This window comes from Bolinopsis microptera, chromosome 10 (assembly GCF_026151205.1).
Source record: "Bolinopsis microptera isolate Bmic1 chromosome 10, MBARI_Bmic_1.0, whole genome shotgun sequence".
NCBI lineage: Eukaryota > Metazoa > Ctenophora > Tentaculata > Lobata > Bolinopsidae > Bolinopsis > Bolinopsis microptera.
In genome coordinates, this window is record NC_087081.1 from 2086910 (window position 1) to 2103683 (window position 16774).

At 38.2% G+C, this 16774-nt stretch overlaps 2 protein-coding genes across 2 annotated transcripts; both read left to right on the top strand.

The window, feature by feature from the left end:
• Window positions 1–1635: 1635 nt before the first annotated feature.
• Window positions 1636–4838, top strand: LOC134822217 (uncharacterized). The gene is made up of 4 exons (XM_063833124.1): window positions 1636–2131; window positions 3764–3846; window positions 4304–4384; window positions 4494–4838. Exons 1-4 carry the CDS (start codon window positions 1669–1671, stop codon window positions 4836–4838), a joined length of 972 nt encoding a protein of 323 aa, XP_063689194.1. The 5' UTR covers window positions 1636–1668.
• A 2044-nt stretch (window positions 4839–6882) lies between these two features.
• Window positions 6883–8870, top strand: LOC134822364 (uncharacterized). The gene is made up of 4 exons (XM_063833394.1): window positions 6883–7024; window positions 7163–7654; window positions 7803–7889; window positions 8500–8870. Exons 1-4 carry the CDS (start codon window positions 6949–6951, stop codon window positions 8526–8528), a joined length of 684 nt encoding a protein of 227 aa, XP_063689464.1. The 5' UTR covers window positions 6883–6948; the 3' UTR covers window positions 8529–8870.
• The last annotated feature ends 7904 nt before the right edge of the window (window positions 8871–16774 follow it).

Genomic DNA, 16774 nt, shown 5'->3' on the forward strand with positions numbered 1-16774 from the left:
TGCATAGAAATTCAAACAAGAAAATGATAATTTTCTTACGCGAAAATTATCAAAATTTTAATTGTAAATAAAATTTTGATAATTTTCGGGTAAACCCTTTATTAAAAAGATCATCTCGTGGGTAAATGAGCTTGTAAACCGATATGGGAAAGCAGATTTCAACCAATCATACATATATCTACGATAGTCCTCAAATGTACTTACATATTTTGTTCATACTAGACTGACGCTGACGATATAAAGTTTGAGGACAATAACTAATAAGACAAAATGAGACTGAAGAAGATCACTGATTGAAGAAGACGAGTTGAAGGCAATTCAAATTTTCCATAAATCACGAACCACTAAACGCATAATGACATGATGAGCTGATTCTACTCTCAAAGTCTCAAGTCAATACTAAAATACTAAATAGTATACTCATTACTCACGACCAGTCGCGACATAATTTCAATCACTCGCGACATCGCATAATGATCCGACAAATCTGCAGACTTTGGAAGCTTAATACTTCTACTTCTACTAGGTCGGAACTCGGTCTGATCTAGATTAATGCTACTGCAATTAGACTCGACAGCAATTACACCACTATTTTGCTCATATTTTATTCCGTAAAATCTGCATTCAGCGTCCTGCCCTTTACTCATTAAGGTCGTGAAATTAATAAATAGACCAGAAAGTGGTTAGAGGGATTGCTGGATCTAAAATTTTATATTATGCGTAAATAAAATCGCAACATATTTGACGTCAAATGACATTTGATCTTGTTATAAGGACGAAGCATGCTTGGCTGCTTATATACTAAAGTTCTAAATAAAAGCTGGAGTGTAAACACAACGCTGCTATATTATCTTTCTCTAAACTTCTGAAGAACAGAATTATAAAACTTGCAATCTGCACTGCAATTTGCTCTGTCAAAAGCAATATTCCTAAAATAATTTAAATGTGGCTGCGTTTTGAGTCAATTTACTTAGACACATTTAAGAGCTTAATTACAGATTATAATCACGACCGTCGCCCTAATACCTCCCACACTAGTATACCCCTATACTATAAGTATACCCACTTTATTGTCTTTCCAGGAATTAAGACACATCGGAAGTCGTTCAGCAGGTTTATTTTTCAAAACATTATAATTCAATGTCAAAGATGACAGGAATAAAAAATAGTTAAGTGAAGGTTTTTAAGAAATTTGCGCAAAATACTCTTTTTAACTCAAATTAATTAGACACGTTATTATATGAGCCTAATGACATATTATAATCACAACTAGACTATATTGCCTTAAAGGCAGGCACCAGTAAATAATGTAAGTGACGCTAACGACTTCTGGAGTCCTGAAGTCGTTAGCGTCACTTAATCAGAACGGTGATGGTATACAACTTAACTAGTTATAATAAGACTTAAACACTTGATAACCACTCACCTGACCATATTTCATGCTTATATCTTTATATAGATACGTTATACTGTTATATTATAGTAGACCGTTCTTTGGGCATATTTAGCGGACTGTTAACTGTGGGCAGCTTCACGAGAGACAAAGTTGAATTTCTCTCCTTTTTCCTATTTGTATCACCAGGGTAACTAGCGGTAACCAGGGGACCCTGTTGTTATATTCGTGGCTTATAACCTAGCCGCTTTGAATACCGCGGATCATCACAAGCGATGAGCTCTCAGTTAAGCAGGATGACCTCCGACCAGATGGCTCTTGAATCGAGTTCTATGTTCAACAATATGAGCTTATTGTATGATTCCGCCTATAAAGAGTCAGTTGCAGTGGGGTCTTTTATCCCTACATCAGAGCCGGATATCACAGAGCCTGATACTCTCTTTGTTCATCCTCCTTTTGATACTAGCGCTGGTACTGGTACTGCTAACCAACCTTCACTCTCCTCTCGTGCTTCTTTGCCTGGGTTTTCTAAAAAAGGAAGGGAAACACAGTTTGGAACTGTGGTTGGACTCCTGACAGCGCCGAGGAAACAAGATACTGCCCAATCAACCAATCAGAACACAGGATCAACACCACGTGACACAAACCTTGCTGCTATGAGTGTGCCCAAGTCTTCTGGATCCTCGCTTGGACATCTTGTTGGATTAGTACAACAGACTCAGAACATAACGAAAGTTTGTGAGTTGAACAAATATTTCGACTGATATTTTTTAATTTTTCGGGAAACAGTCATCATAATATTTTTCACTCATGGATTAAACTGAACGAACTGGTGGCCATTATTTATTTGTTAGTAAAAAACATTTGAGCGGTATTCGAGGGGAAATATAATTGCAACATTTTTATGCATTGACTTTCAGTTTTGGTTGGGTAAGCCGACTCACAATCTACCATGCCTTATAAAATGTGTTTTAGCAGTGGATATTATATAGCTCAGGTGTGAACGTGCGTGCCAAACTCTGCCCAACAATTAGCAAAGTAAACTATTTGTAGATCCCAACAATTAGCAAAGTAAACTCTTTGTAGATCCCAACAATTAGCAAAGTAAACTTTTTGTAGATCCCAACAATTAGCAAAGCAAACTTTTTGTAGATCCCAACAATTAGCAAATTAAAATCTTTGTAGATCCCGACAATTAGCAAAGTAAACTATTTGTAGATCCCAACAATTAGCAAAGTAAACTCTTTGTAGATCCCAACAATTAGCAAAGTAAACTTTTTGTAGATCCCAACAATTAGCAAAGCAAACTTTTTGTAGATCCCAACAATTGGCAAAACAAACTCTTTTTAGATCCCAACAATTAGCAAAGTAAACTCTTTGTAGATCCCAACAATTAGCAAAGTAAACTCTTTGTAGATCCCAACAATTAGCAAAGTAAACTCTTTGCAGATCCCAACAATTAGCAAAGTAAACTCTTTGTAGATCCCAACAATTAGCAAAGTAAACTCTTTGTAGATCCCAACAATTAGCCAAGTAAACTTTTTGTAGATCCCAACAATTAGCAAAATAAACTCTTTGTACTTTTGTAGATCCCAACAATTAACAAAGTAACGATACCCTATAACTGCAAGGACACCAATTGTGAATTGTCTAGAACCTCTAAACACATTCAACAAGGCCCTATATATAACTGCTGAACAAGACTACTGTTTAAACAATTAGCTGGGTACTTTAAAGTGTTCGTGACGAAGTCAAACAGTTATTCGGCTCTAAGATTGGCAGTGTTGTAGAAGGGAATGTTGTAGAAGACCAGGGATCACATTCCTCAGACAACTCCATGTACTGACGGTAATTTATAAGAACGGTATATCTGTAGAACTCATTAAATAGAATCAGAGTTCAGGAAGGGAAGAACACTTTTGAGTCATTGCATAGAGTGAAAGTCTAGTGAAAGTGAAAGTGAAAGTACTCGGATCAAATGTGACTGGTGTTAACCAGGGAATGGAGCAATCCACAGAACAGTGTATCGTAATTGATTAATTACACTTCTAAAAGTCCAAAATTGGCGTCCCTGCAATTCACGCGAAATCGGGTGGGTGATGACAATTTGGAATATTCTGCTCTGCTTTCGTCAAGGATATTGTTGTAGGCTCAGGCTCCCATTTCACGAGGTTGCCCGCGATCAAAATATTATTCTTAGGTATGCCTTACCCATTTTTTTTATTCATCATCAGGTTGTCATCACATTTTGTCAGGTTCTCCTCAAGTTTTGGGTTTTCGTCGTGTTTGCGCTTTCTACACTAAGCTTCTTTTGATTAAACATATATACATATTTTTTTGATTATTATTGCTTTATTGATTTCATTTCAGGGGACACGGGACAAACATCCGATAACAATCAAGCTAAACTGACTGCTAGGTACGAAGCCAAGATTAAGACCCTTGAACTTAAGGTATAGTGCAATTTTAATATTAAGCTGTTAAAAATGTATGATGATCATCGTTTTAGTGCGCTTAATTTGAATCGATCACTAAAAAATGTAATTTCATGTCGTGTTAATTTAAAAAATGTTTTCGTAGTGTTTAGTGAGAACATCACGGCTATCGATAACTCTTTCATTTAATCGAAAATTAAATGAAAATGATCGATGTTTACGCGATAGCCGTACAATGTTAACAATTCATGCTCGGCCTTCCGAGATTCATGATAATATGTTTTTGAAGAGTGCTAGTATGACTAATTGACTACTGTTTTCTACTTTAAAAGTTCTGCTGATTTCACACAAAAAAAATCATCCATATATTTGTTTATCTGTCGACATTATGTTTTCTTATTTAGTCTTTCTCTGTTCTCTTTTGAGACTACTACATTTCTTATGATACATACAGGCACTTTTACTTGAAACTCAGGTAAAGACGATGGAAGAGGCTAATAAGCGAGAATCTATCAACTCTAGTACTAGATGGCGCCAAATCCTCAGCGAGAAAGATGTCGGTATATTTTTACATCACATATTTCATTCTCCTACATTTTATTTCACAACCTTTCATTCCCAAGACTAAGCATTCAATTCTTCGTGTCTAATAAAACTCATTTCAGGCCAAATTTAGCTCGTTGCGTACCCAAGTGCGTATCCTAAAAGAAAACAAAACGAGATCAGGAAATTCTCCACTGCCAGTGTATCCAACAATACAACCACCCCCAATGCAGTTTGACGATAACCACGGTAACCGAGGTAACCATTACCAGTTTGGCGGTAACTCAGATACATCATCACGCTCCGAAATCGACTACTCTGACCCCTTCTTATGTCAGATGGAGATAAGCAGGCTAATAAGAGTAAACCAGGAGCTGGTACTTCATCTAAAAGTGTCAGAGTTCGATACTACTACTTTCTTACTGTCTCACGTTATACTGGCGCTCATAGCTGTTCTTCTGTTGTAGAGTATGTTTTTTTTAAATTTTGAAACAGATGTTATCAGTTGCAAATTTTTGGAACTATGGTTTCATTTTTGATTAAATCCTTTACAGCATTGCTTGTTTATTTTTTGTGTGTTAATCTTTTAAACATTTCACATTAAGAATTTAAGAATTTGTAATGTTTGACCTCGTGTGAATTTTAGAAGATTTTAAGTTGGACTCCAATAAATACAAAACACTCAACACTGCTTTGTCGATAAAATCTTATCAACCGAAGTTTCAACCAACTTTTTAATTTAGCGAATATAAAAACCCACTCACTCATCAAATAAAATATTAAAAATAACACGGAAAAACTCTAAGTTGAGAAGAACGTACCGGGCTTAAAGTACGTACCGTACGAGGTTTTTTTACTAGTACGTACCGTACAACCACTTTAAAGTATCCTTTTTTACCTTATTTTCTATTGTTGTAAAATTGGCAGGTACGTATGCAATTTTCAAACCACGATATTCGTGCCAGTGAATGCTAAAGTCGAATTAAACAATTTTTAAGACAATAAATTAATTTGAATAACTGCAATTATAGGAACTCAATAGGAGTACGTACAGTAGTCAATGCTATTCCGTATTCGCAACTAATTATATCCGAGAGACAACATTTGAATGGTAATCGATAGTTTGATCTAGCAATTCACTACGCTACAATTAATGGCAAATTATGCTAATCGTAACTAATTGCATCCAAGATACCATACATACCATTCAATTTCATAACATTTCATGATTGATATGCGGTCATATGATCTGGTAACCAATCAATATTAGATTGAAGCGGTCATATTGCATATTATAGTGTACAATACTGTTCACGAACACCTGTTCGCGAACAATTGTCCACAAACAACTGTTCGCGAACAGGGGTCGGGCTATCTGGATACTGCCCAGAAGTTCTTTAGGGTTTCTAGTACTCTTCACCTTCTTCTTCGCCTTCACCGTCAACAGAGTCGTCTCCGACCTCTTCGTAGTCCTTCTCCAGAGCAGCCATGGATCCTCCCTAGCCTCAGAGAACTCTCCCTCTTCCATACCTTCTCCTACGTACCAATGGACGAGTGGGTCGTATGCGACCATAGCTGTATCTTTTAAATTAAACGAGATACAGATTCGATTAGCTTTTTTTGGATATCTCATTTTAGCTGTGCAGTGACCTAGTGTGTTAAATTACATCAAAATTATCGACAAAGTTTGAAACTGGTCGTCCCTAATGGGTTGAAACATCAGAAATCCTCAGTTTCGAGAGTTTTTAAATTTGTTTGGTTCTACATTAGTCATAATTCAGCAAATTTTCCAGCACAGAGAAGTTGCCTATATATATTTTATAAAAATTGTCCATCAAAAGACGCCTGCATTCACACACGGAGCACTATCTGATTATTCATCTGACTTGATGATGATCTTGGTCAGAGTAGCAATTGTTACTGGTGGTTTACGGTAGACTCCCTGAACTTGGATATTGTCAGCTAGATCAGAGTAACTCGAGCGTTATCAAGTTACCAGATAGTAGATGCCCACTGAGATCATCATCTACTCACCACATTGATAGAAGTAAATATTGCTGATGTTTTCTTTGTGCCATTTCCGTTATCTCGATATACTATCTCATTCCGCCGAACTATTACAGCTAAAAGCGTTAATTTTTATCTATGCTTAAGTTTTCTTTGACACGTCACAGTGATTTTAAGCTTTACTCGGTCAATGCTTCAATGCTATGGAAGCTGATTGGTCGATCGCTGACAAGTATCAGGAAAAAATGGTTCACAGCTTCATTGATAAAAGTATTCCTCCAAAATAACTTTGTACTTTTTCACCTTTCCTTCTAGAAGCTTCTTCTTGAGTTCTTTGATAATCAATTCTTTCCGAATATCTCTTAACAGTTTACAGTTGAATAAGTCAGTGTTGTTGCTATCAAGGGAGGAAAAGCTGCCTAAATATCATACGAGATTGTAATTTATAACTTTATAAAAAACAACGTTTCCTATTATTGAAAACTGTATCATTCTGATAGTTAGATAGTGCAACAAAGAGGAGTCGGTATCTAACACAGTAACATAGATATGGGTTGAAGACAGCTCTAAATGATAAAGATAATACTACTACTAGTCCATTTCACAGCAGCTGTATCCATAAATGAAACACCTCAAGTGAATAACTGTAAGTACGGATAATGATTAGACGCTCTCAAGTATTTTCTGTAGAGCAGATTGAGATAGTTGTATGGTAGTATGCGGTAACATTTTTAATGGAGTTGATAATGTCACGACTAAAAATGGTTTGAAATAATCTTTTCAGGTTTGATTGTGGGAAACGTTCCATGCAAAATAACGCCAGTGGAAACGCGACTGAACGGTATCAGAGATGAAAGTGAAACACCGCATCTATTTGATTCCAATCTAGCAACATTTGTAAAAGTAAATCCGGAAACTGCCAAGGAGTTGTCTTGGATTGATCTTGACTTAGGTGGTCTGCATCACGTGACCAGGATTGTCATCTACCAGATATTCTCATTAGATGCTTGCGGAGGGACTCAATCTGATTGGTGTCTCGAGAGTGATTCAAATTATAAAAAATGTAAAACTAAGTTCTACAATAATACTGTAATTGATGCATACAAAAACAAGGGCAGAGTTGCGAACGTAGGGAAACTTGAACTAAACAATGGTCCTACACTAACCGATCAAACCTACACTTTTGATACAAACTTCATTGGTGATCAGCTGATCCTGCAAAAGGGATCCGGAACCATCTCAATATCGGAGATAATAATCATGGGTACTGCCGTAGGTAAGATTGGGCTCCTTTCACATTTCTTCCATGAAATGTTTGTTATTAAATAATAGAACTTAACCTTTAATTTTACTTTTTATAACTCTATTAACTTTTTATCGGGTTCAATATTTTGTTAACTGCTCCTCACACGTTTTATTTTCAGACCCAGACGAGGAGTCCTGTCCAAGAGGTTTTATAAAGTTACAGTTAAAGTGTGATGATCCTGAAGCTGACAAATGCAGGGAATATCGTGAGTTTGGGTATTATTGTATTCATTAGTTGCTCCTTATCATTATCTTTAGCAGATTAGTTTTAGATTTCTATAAATGAGTTTAAGATGTTAGTAGATTCCAAGGCCGCAAAATTTGGGAAGATTTTGCGGCAAGTGTCGAATTGTGTTTATTATTATTGTCTTTAACAGATTTGTTTAAAATTTGAATAAATTAGTATAAGATTTTGATTGATTCCAAAGGAGCAAAATTTGGGAAAATTTTGCCGCTTTATGAATCATCATTAATCTTTAAAGCGGATTAAGAAAGAGTTATTAAGAAAGAAATATTCGATAACCAACTAAAGTCTCATACTATTTGTCCTTCTCAATGAGAGACAAATCTCATTATTCAAAAATAAATGAGACGAGATGCAAGAAGTGCAGCAAACGGAAATAAAGACTAATCTAATAGGTATACAATTTAAAATACTGTCTGTTTCTATTTTGAAGATTCTTAATCGACCAGGTTGAAAAATTTGGTTTATTCTGCTTTTTAATTCGAAATTCGATATCGTATGCGTTAGTTCATTAAATCTAAACACCTGTTCATTAAATGTTGGATTCCATAAAATTCACTTAAACATTTCAGATCTGAAGAAAAGAATTTTTCACTGGTAGAAGATCAGAAGATGTGTCACATTAGTATTACCATGCTTGCCAGGAACCACATCACCCACACACAGGGGGACTAAAGTGCGAAGAAACTGCTGCTAACTGCTGCTAACTACAGCTTCTAACAGCTAACTGCAGTTTGAACCCACATAGTTTACAACTTCAAGTTCAATGTCTATGCTTACTCGGACTTTTGTCCAACTCTCAAATCCCAACACTTAATTTATTGATGAGATTTATAAAACTGAACTGCAGCGGCAATCTTTTCATTTCAAATTTAGGAGTGTTGACTTAATAATCGTGCTTTTCGGAAGTTAGATTTTGAAATATCGAAACGAGAACGATATAGATACGGCTATTTTTTGTACATATCATATGTAATATTGATAAGGCTGAATATCTTTCAGTACGATTTTCTAAATTATTTTCTATGTACCTCAAATTCTATGACTATACGTATCAACAAAATTTATACTGGGCGGCGCTCAGCCTGTCATTCCGCCGAATCTCTATCTTAATCTATGAATCTCTATTTATGAACATTGTCATTATTGATTATAGCCTGGGGTCCCCAGGTAACATTGTAACAACAAAATACGAAACATTTTTATTTTGTCGCCCAAAGTAAAGTGGGTACGTCGGATTATAAAATGACCATTTCAATATATCTAGCGATATAGATAATGATTAAATCTTATTTTACTAAATATCTTACTCATAATCATATGGGGTATTTTTATTTATTTTCATAATGCAACAAAGGCGAAGTTACGCCATGAAGACGATCTTTTGCTCCATTTTATGGTACACGGTCACGATAGACTTACTATAATAATAATGTATAATTATAATAGTCATATGTCATCGCAACGATTATCCTGAACGGTGAATCGTGCTCGTCCCGACGTCCCTCGCACTGCGTGCATGGGCACTTTCAGTTTATTGGACTTGGAGTTAGATTAAAATAGGCTTGAAATTTATCACTTTTCACTTTTAATGTAATTGCATCGCGACAAAAATTTTTAAAATAAGATAACGACTAAAAACAATTTACTATTTTAACAGGTCACTGTTTATGGTTTAGTTTTACTGTTTAATATTGTTTACTGGCGGCGCTCAGCCTGTCATTCCGCCTAATTTTTCTATATGTTTATGGATATTAATATTATAGCCTGGGGTTCCCAGGTAAGTCACTGTCAGTACCTTACTCGGGAATCCGAATATTATGACTGGGATAAAGTGTTGGGTTTTGGAAAATTCCGCCAAATTTTTACCGGTCAAAAATTTTACCAGTCATAATAAAACCCGCCGAGTCAGATTATGGGGTTCCAAGGGGGTGGTGATCATCATATTTTAGTTTTACCTGAAGTCTCATATGTGTTAGAGAAGACTTTTGAAGCAGTGGATGGACTTGGAGGACTGTAACTTTATTGGCTGTTGCTACCATAATTTCGTTATAAAAATCACAATTTGGTTATAGAAATCAGATTTCAGGATGGACCGTGATTCTCATTTCTCTTGCCCATGAATCAGTGAATCGTAGAGAAGAAAACGATTTATATGTTATAGAAGAAAACAGTGGAGCGAGAGACACAAGCTGAGTCGCTAAAGATTGATTGCTTCTCATAAGTGCAGTGTGTAGACTATCACGAAAGGAAGAGGGAGTTTTCCCCGTTAAAGTAACTTGTGGCCACATCCCGCTAGAAGTGAGTATAAGTAATAACTGTGCCACTATTTCATGGTCCACGGTGGATTGATTACTCATACTGGAGCAGTTGAAGATGCAAACCCAAGACGTTCCCCAATACCAAGCGGTGGGCAGGAAATCAAGCTCCGGCTGACCTTCAGAGCAGTAACCTCATTTTATAGTGGACAAAATGAAACTCTTGTTAAGACAACAATACGACTTCGAATTTGACGGTCAGCAGCAGGGGGATATCAATAATGATAATGGAGGGGACATTGTCATTAGCGATAATGAGAATGAGAATACGCTTTAATGAAGATTTGACTTATTATTGCTTAGATTTATTTTCCTTTAAATAGACGTATCTTTTTTTCTATTTCTGAGTAATATCAATAACTGTAAATTGAAATAACTTCTTTAACAAGTAACAAAAACAGAAATTTCGGTTGAAAATTTGTTGACCGCTGAAAAAAAACTTAAAAGGTCGGCCACCGGTAAATTCATGACCGGGATAATTTGGCGGGTTTTGGGAAAGTCCGCCATATTTTTCCCGGTCATTAATTTTCCCAGTTTCACATAGCCATGTGTCTACGCGTACTGCGGCGGTACCGCGCTACTGCAAGCGAGAGGGCTCTGGTTAGAGCAATTTCCCAGTCTGAGTCATAAATTAAGCCGCTATAATATTCCCGAGTAAGGTAGGTCAGGTTCTAAAAATATACGAGTCCTTAAAATTGATCCTTAATCCTTGTTAATATTAACAATGTCAAATGTCACACTCACAGGTCACTTAATTCTCGCCACAAGCCACATTTTCGACACCATGCCTATTCTCTTATTATATTATTATTAGATTAACCATTAACTTGTCACCTGCAAATTGAGCCGCCCACGTGTTGTATTATAACTCAGAACTCGCGCGCGCCGCCTGTCCAGTGTCGCGTGATGGTATTTATTTTATATTTCATTTCCTGATTTGCTTCGGCGCTTCGCGCCGCTGTTTTCGATTTCGACTGTTTTATCCATTTTAACAGGACGTTTTCTCCACGTTGATGAGGCGTAAAGAATATTGAGTGCAGTACACTAGACTTAGTTGGACTAGTTGTCTCAATCTCATCACTACTTCACTACACGTGTATTATTAGCAATGTTGTTTCACGTGAGCTCTTTCCCATGCCATTGCCAAGCTTTTACCTCATTTCATTTCACCACTCTCAAATAACTCCAAGTCCCAAGATCCCCAAAATGCTAATCAGAGCGCTGATTCGGGTGCGGTGGGTTATATTAAGTGAGCTGGACTCTCTCTCTTCACACATTCCGTAGACACATTCCATAAAACGAGCTCTTCATACAACCGTTAAGATTATTAATGCCCACAACTTCCGGCTTTCGAAATAATTTCTACTATCCTATCGTATTATGAATTTATGGGGACGCATAACTAGTCTGACTGATTATTAGACCAATTTTGATTAAGTTTAATCAAAACTGGTGTCAATAACACTAATACTTATAGTCATTGCTTAAACTTTAAAGCTTAGGTTCGATTTGTTTGAGAGGAGCGGAGAGAGAGGCGGATCGGCGTGACTAGGATGGGTAACAACAAATTTGTGTAGTGAAGCGGGGAGGTAGGGTGCTAAGGGTGGATCGGAGAGGGAGAGAGAGTGCAAGAAGGGAGGGGTGAAATGTGGTGGAAGCTGTCTCCTCCTAGTCTAGCCGGCCCTCACCCTCCAACACTACACTTCCTATTTGACCGCGTGTCACTGTGTATATGTTGTGTTGGGTGAGATAATGTGTGTACTAACTGGATTTACTCTCGACCTGCCCCTCTCTGAGAGTGATCACTGATCACCCTTGTTCTCTCCTCACTGGATGACATCATATCCACTTTCCAGTTTCCTCTGATCTCGAGTAGTCAGATGTCACGTGATTAGGCTACAATTTCACCACTGTGGTGGTAATATCCTTGAAAGTGTTGTATTATCGAGTATATAATACAACACTTATATCCGGTAATTAGATTAACATGGCCGGCCTAGATCCTTCTCACACACTGGGACACAGCTCAGACCTTTAAGGGAGAGCACATTTCAACTTCCTTCTTTTCAGTTGTGATCCCCTTTTCTATGGTTTCAACCAGTTTACTTTCACCAAATAATAATGATTTTTGGTTCTTTGTTCTTTGTTTCTGAAGAGATATCCCGTGATTTGATTACTCACCACTGACGAGACAAGCACGCAATATCAGGGAGTGTAAATTTAATTAAAATTTAAAAGTGCGTGATTTTTCCAGATCCCCATTTGACAGGAGATACCTTGCTGATACTCTACTCAAATTTCACTCCACTTGGTAAAAACGTTCACTTCTTACACATTAAATTTGCGCTTGAATCTAATTGATTAGCACAAGTTTTGAAATTACACGCGTACTTGTACGCAATTTATTATTTGCCACCTTACGCTGCATACATTTATACGGGTTTCTCCGCTAGTTTTTAGTCTACAGTACATTACATTATCTCGCATAATGTACACTCTCTATACACACACGCAGCATGCAGTAGTTGCATGTTTTTAGACTGCACCTAACTGTTAACAGTTGTGCGAGGTGTCAAGTATTACGAGTGAACTACATTCCTACTCCTAGAGACATCAGGTGGCAAATATTCCGCATTCCCCACAGCTTATCCTGTTCCAGTAGAGAACAATCTTACGAAATCGTGTTGCTTTAGTTTCAGCAGTTTTCGAGGAGTTTACTTAGTTTTGACGTGTTGGTATTGTCTGATTTGTCGTTATGATATAATGCTTATGTATCTGATAATTTCTCAACCCACGCTCTTGAAACTAACTCAGCAAGATAATATCTACTATAGGGCCTAGGCCTGCCATTCGCATCCGTTCATGAACCGCATTTTTATTTTTAATCCTCCGTTTTTTTAAATACTACTCAGATGAATGAAACTAAACAAATCTGTGTTGATAGACCCACATTTCATCAACATTTGTAATTGCTTTTTAACAAAAAGTAGCACAACTGAAGTCCCACTTCTTTACATTTGTTGATTGGCCCAAAATCTCACGACCATTTGTGCTGTGGTTGATGAGTGTTTTCTTTTGCTTGTTAAACATTACTCTTAACCTTTTAAACGACTTTTAAATTTTGTTTTGGACATGCCTTGATTGGCGGAATGTTATTTTTACGTCTCGCACCACGCTCAATGGGGAGGGCCGGGGGGCTCACACCACGCTCAATGTTTATTTAGCTGTGACCTACGCTACTCCCTAAGAAGGTTCGTGCTATTAAAGTATTCGTTTTAAGTGAGCAGTTAAGTGGGTTCTTTTGCGATAGTCAAAACGCGACAACTAGCGCCATCCAGCGCTAGTTGTCGCTATCCAGCGCTAGTTGTCGCCATCCAGCATGCAGCGCTAGTTGTCGCCATCCAGCGCTAGTTGTCGCCATCCAGCGCTAGTTGTCGCCATCCAGCGCTAGTTGTCGCTATCCAGCGCTAGTTGTCGCTATCCAGCGCTAGTTGTCGCCATCCAGCGCTAGTTGTCGCCATCCAGCGCTAGTTGTCGCCATCCAGCGCTAGTTGTCGCCATCCAGCGCTAGTTGTCGCTATCCAGCGCTAGTTGTCGCCATCCAGCGCTAGTTGTCGCCATCCAGCGCTAGTTGTCGCCATCCAGCACTAGTTGTCGCCATCCAGCGCTAGTTGTCGCCATCCAGCGCTAGTTGTCGCCATCCAGCGCTAGTTGTCGCCATCCAGCGCTAGTTGTCGCCATCCAGCGCTAGTTGTCGCCATCCAGCGCTAGTTGTCGCCATCCAGCGCTAGTTGTCGCCATCCAGCGCTAGTTGTCGCCATCCAGCGCTAGTTGTCGCCATCCAGCGCTAGTTGTCGCCATCCAGCGCTAGTTGTCGCCATCCAGCGCTAGTTGTCGCCATCCAGCGCTAGTTGTCGCCATCCAGCGCTAGTTGTCGCCATCCAGCGCTAGTTGTCGCCATCCAGCGCTAGTTGTCGCCATCCAGCGCTAGTTGTCGCCATCCAGCGCTAGTTGTCGCCATCCAGCGCTAGTTGTCGCCATCCAGCGCTAGTTGTCGCCATCCAGCGCTAGTTGTCGCCATCCAGCGCTAGTTGTCGCCATCCAGCGCTAGTTGTCGCCATCCAGCGCTAGTTGTCGCCATCCAGCGCTAGTTGTCGCCATCCAGCGCTAGTTGTCGCCATCCAGCGCTAGTTGTCGCCATCCAGCGCTAGTTGTCGCCATCCAGCGCTAGTTGTCGCCATCCAGCGCTAGTTGTCGCCATCCAGCGCTAGTTGTCGCCATCCAGCGCTAGTTGTCGCCATCCAGCGCTAGTTGTCGCGTTTTGACTATCGCAAAAGAACCGTTAAGTGGCTTACTGACACACTGTTTACAAGTAATGATTCATATTCCATTAGGCATTATGGAGTAGTTTACAATATCCCCCGGTAACAACTCAATCCCTGGCAAATATAATAACGTCATACCTACCGCGCGGGAGGGCCTCTAAATAGCTGGACTTGGAGGAGTGCCAAATGGCTGAATCCATTAATTTTCGGAAGTTAAATTTAACAACGTCATCTGTGTGGTAATTTACACGTCAACCGATCAACTGTTACGATTTAACTTCCGAAAATTAAAGAGTCAGTTTATAAATGATAAACTAACTTACGGGTCAAAGATATTAGATATTAAGCCCGGTTGTTCACGCTCTCTTTGTATCTCATTTGATAGCATGCCAAACTAGAGCTTCAGATTCAGAGCATTACTCCTGGCAAGAAGCCAGATATTGAGATATCCTCCATCCCATTGTAATTGTATCTTGCATGACGATACTACGAGATTGGTTGCCCGGAGGAGTACACACGTATTTAAACAGATTTGTAGCTGCATGTTCTCTCCCGCTAGCTTTGTTCCGTCGTTGTACCTACCTTGATTAATTATCAGAGATTGTATTATATGGATTTGGATATTATGATCAACAACAACGTTATGCGTTTTTAATGAAACGGTTGAATTCATTCAATTTATCTTATGACGTAGGTGTTGTACTCGCCCTGGCCTCTGGTCGGTGTGGTAATTTAAAATTTACAACCACTTTTGATGCACTTTATTCTATCAATATCGTGACGTTTTTATATTTGATTGTTTTTCGATCATTGCTTTGAACGATCCATTGTCAGAGAGCGTTTGATCATGATAGAATCCTGCGTCAGTTTTGATTTATTTATTCGCGGAATCAAACTTGAATCAACGAAGTCATCATAGCATAATCGATGACAGAACTCAGTCCATATTGATTGAAAAGTAATTAAGTGTCAGTTCTTAGGATGTACGTTGACTGCCGTCGATCCGTATTTATTCTCAACGATATTATAATTCTTTTAAAAGCAATCTTAATCGAAGCTGTTTTTCTTGAGCGATGCAAAATCAATATTGCGCCTATTAATAATCAATATTAATTTTTTTAATCTATAATCAGTTACGTTTCATTAAAAGCTTGATTAAATTTTCTATCTATAAATAATTCTCCGATCTGAATTTAATTCGAAATTACTTTAAGAGCTTATGGTACACCTTCGTTGATAATATTAATATCCACCTTGGATAGTGGATACAACACCTTGGTCCTTAAAGCTTGATATACAGCGTCATGGAGAATAGTTTCAGCTTCCCCAGCCTTTTTATTAAGTTTATCTCTCTGGACTCAGACTAAATTCTTCGAATGTTCTTTAGCAGACAGACGTGATCCACATAGAAGTTCGAATATTAGTAGAATGAAGTTTCACTTGTGGCCCCCGGCGGCCCGGCCCCCTCCCCTCTTAGTCCTAGTGACAAATACGATTATTACGTCACAATGAATGTGAAGTTTTAGATCCAGGCATGTAATTTATATGTAATACTCGACATTATCACCAGTCTTATAAGGTAGTGAAACTAGAGACAATTATCGCTGAAGCCGGTCGAGCAAGATGACTATTGACTGTCTTTAAGTCTTTGATGCAGTCCGCGCTGTAAGTGTTGCATTGCACTTGCTTAGGATTTGCCTCAATTAAGTCTCAATTTAGTCTCAATTTAGTCTCAATTGCTGTCCGTATTTTTTTATGAAGTTATATCTTCGGGGAAAAATGGCGTAAGATCTTTCTTTTATTTTGTCGTCGTCGTCGTCTGTTATAGTTTTATAGCGTGATTTTGCATAATTCGTTCGTATAGGATTTGTTCTGCCGATATTCATACAATTGAGCATTTTTGCCATGATTTAAATTACAGAGAAATTTCGATGTTCTACCTCCATTCATGCTATTTGTTGATGATTTTTTAATTCGATAAAAGTTTGATGCCACCCACAAGTACAGCCCTTACACTACATAATGATTTTAATATTTTTAAGGTGGTGATATACATTTTTTCAAAATTTGTTATAAGTAGTGAAAAATAAGCATTTCTATAGCATATTATGTTGCTTCATAAGTCGTACACAAACGTTATAAGTGAGGAGACTATTTCACACTTCACAGTTTCACACCCCTAACAACCAAGCGGTCTTGTCAGT

Coding starts and splice junctions, on each gene's coding strand:
- LOC134822217 (XM_063833124.1), top strand. CDS start 1,669: ATGAGCTCTCAGTTAAGCAGGATGACCTCCGACCAGATGGCTCTTGAA. Junction 3,847..4,303: donor TTAAGACCCTTGAACTTAAG/GTATAGTGCAAT, acceptor CTTGAAACTCAG/GTAAAGACGATGGAAGAGGC. Junction 4,385..4,493: donor AAATCCTCAGCGAGAAAGAT/GTCGGTATATTT, acceptor AACTCATTTCAG/GCCAAATTTAGCTCGTTGCG.
- LOC134822364 (XM_063833394.1), top strand. CDS start 6,949: ATGATAAAGATAATACTACTACTAGTCCATTTCACAGCAGCTGTATCC. Junction 7,025..7,162: donor AACACCTCAAGTGAATAACT/GTAAGTACGGAT, acceptor TAATCTTTTCAG/GTTTGATTGTGGGAAACGTT. Junction 7,655..7,802: donor AATCATGGGTACTGCCGTAG/GTAAGATTGGGC, acceptor TTTTATTTTCAG/ACCCAGACGAGGAGTCCTGT.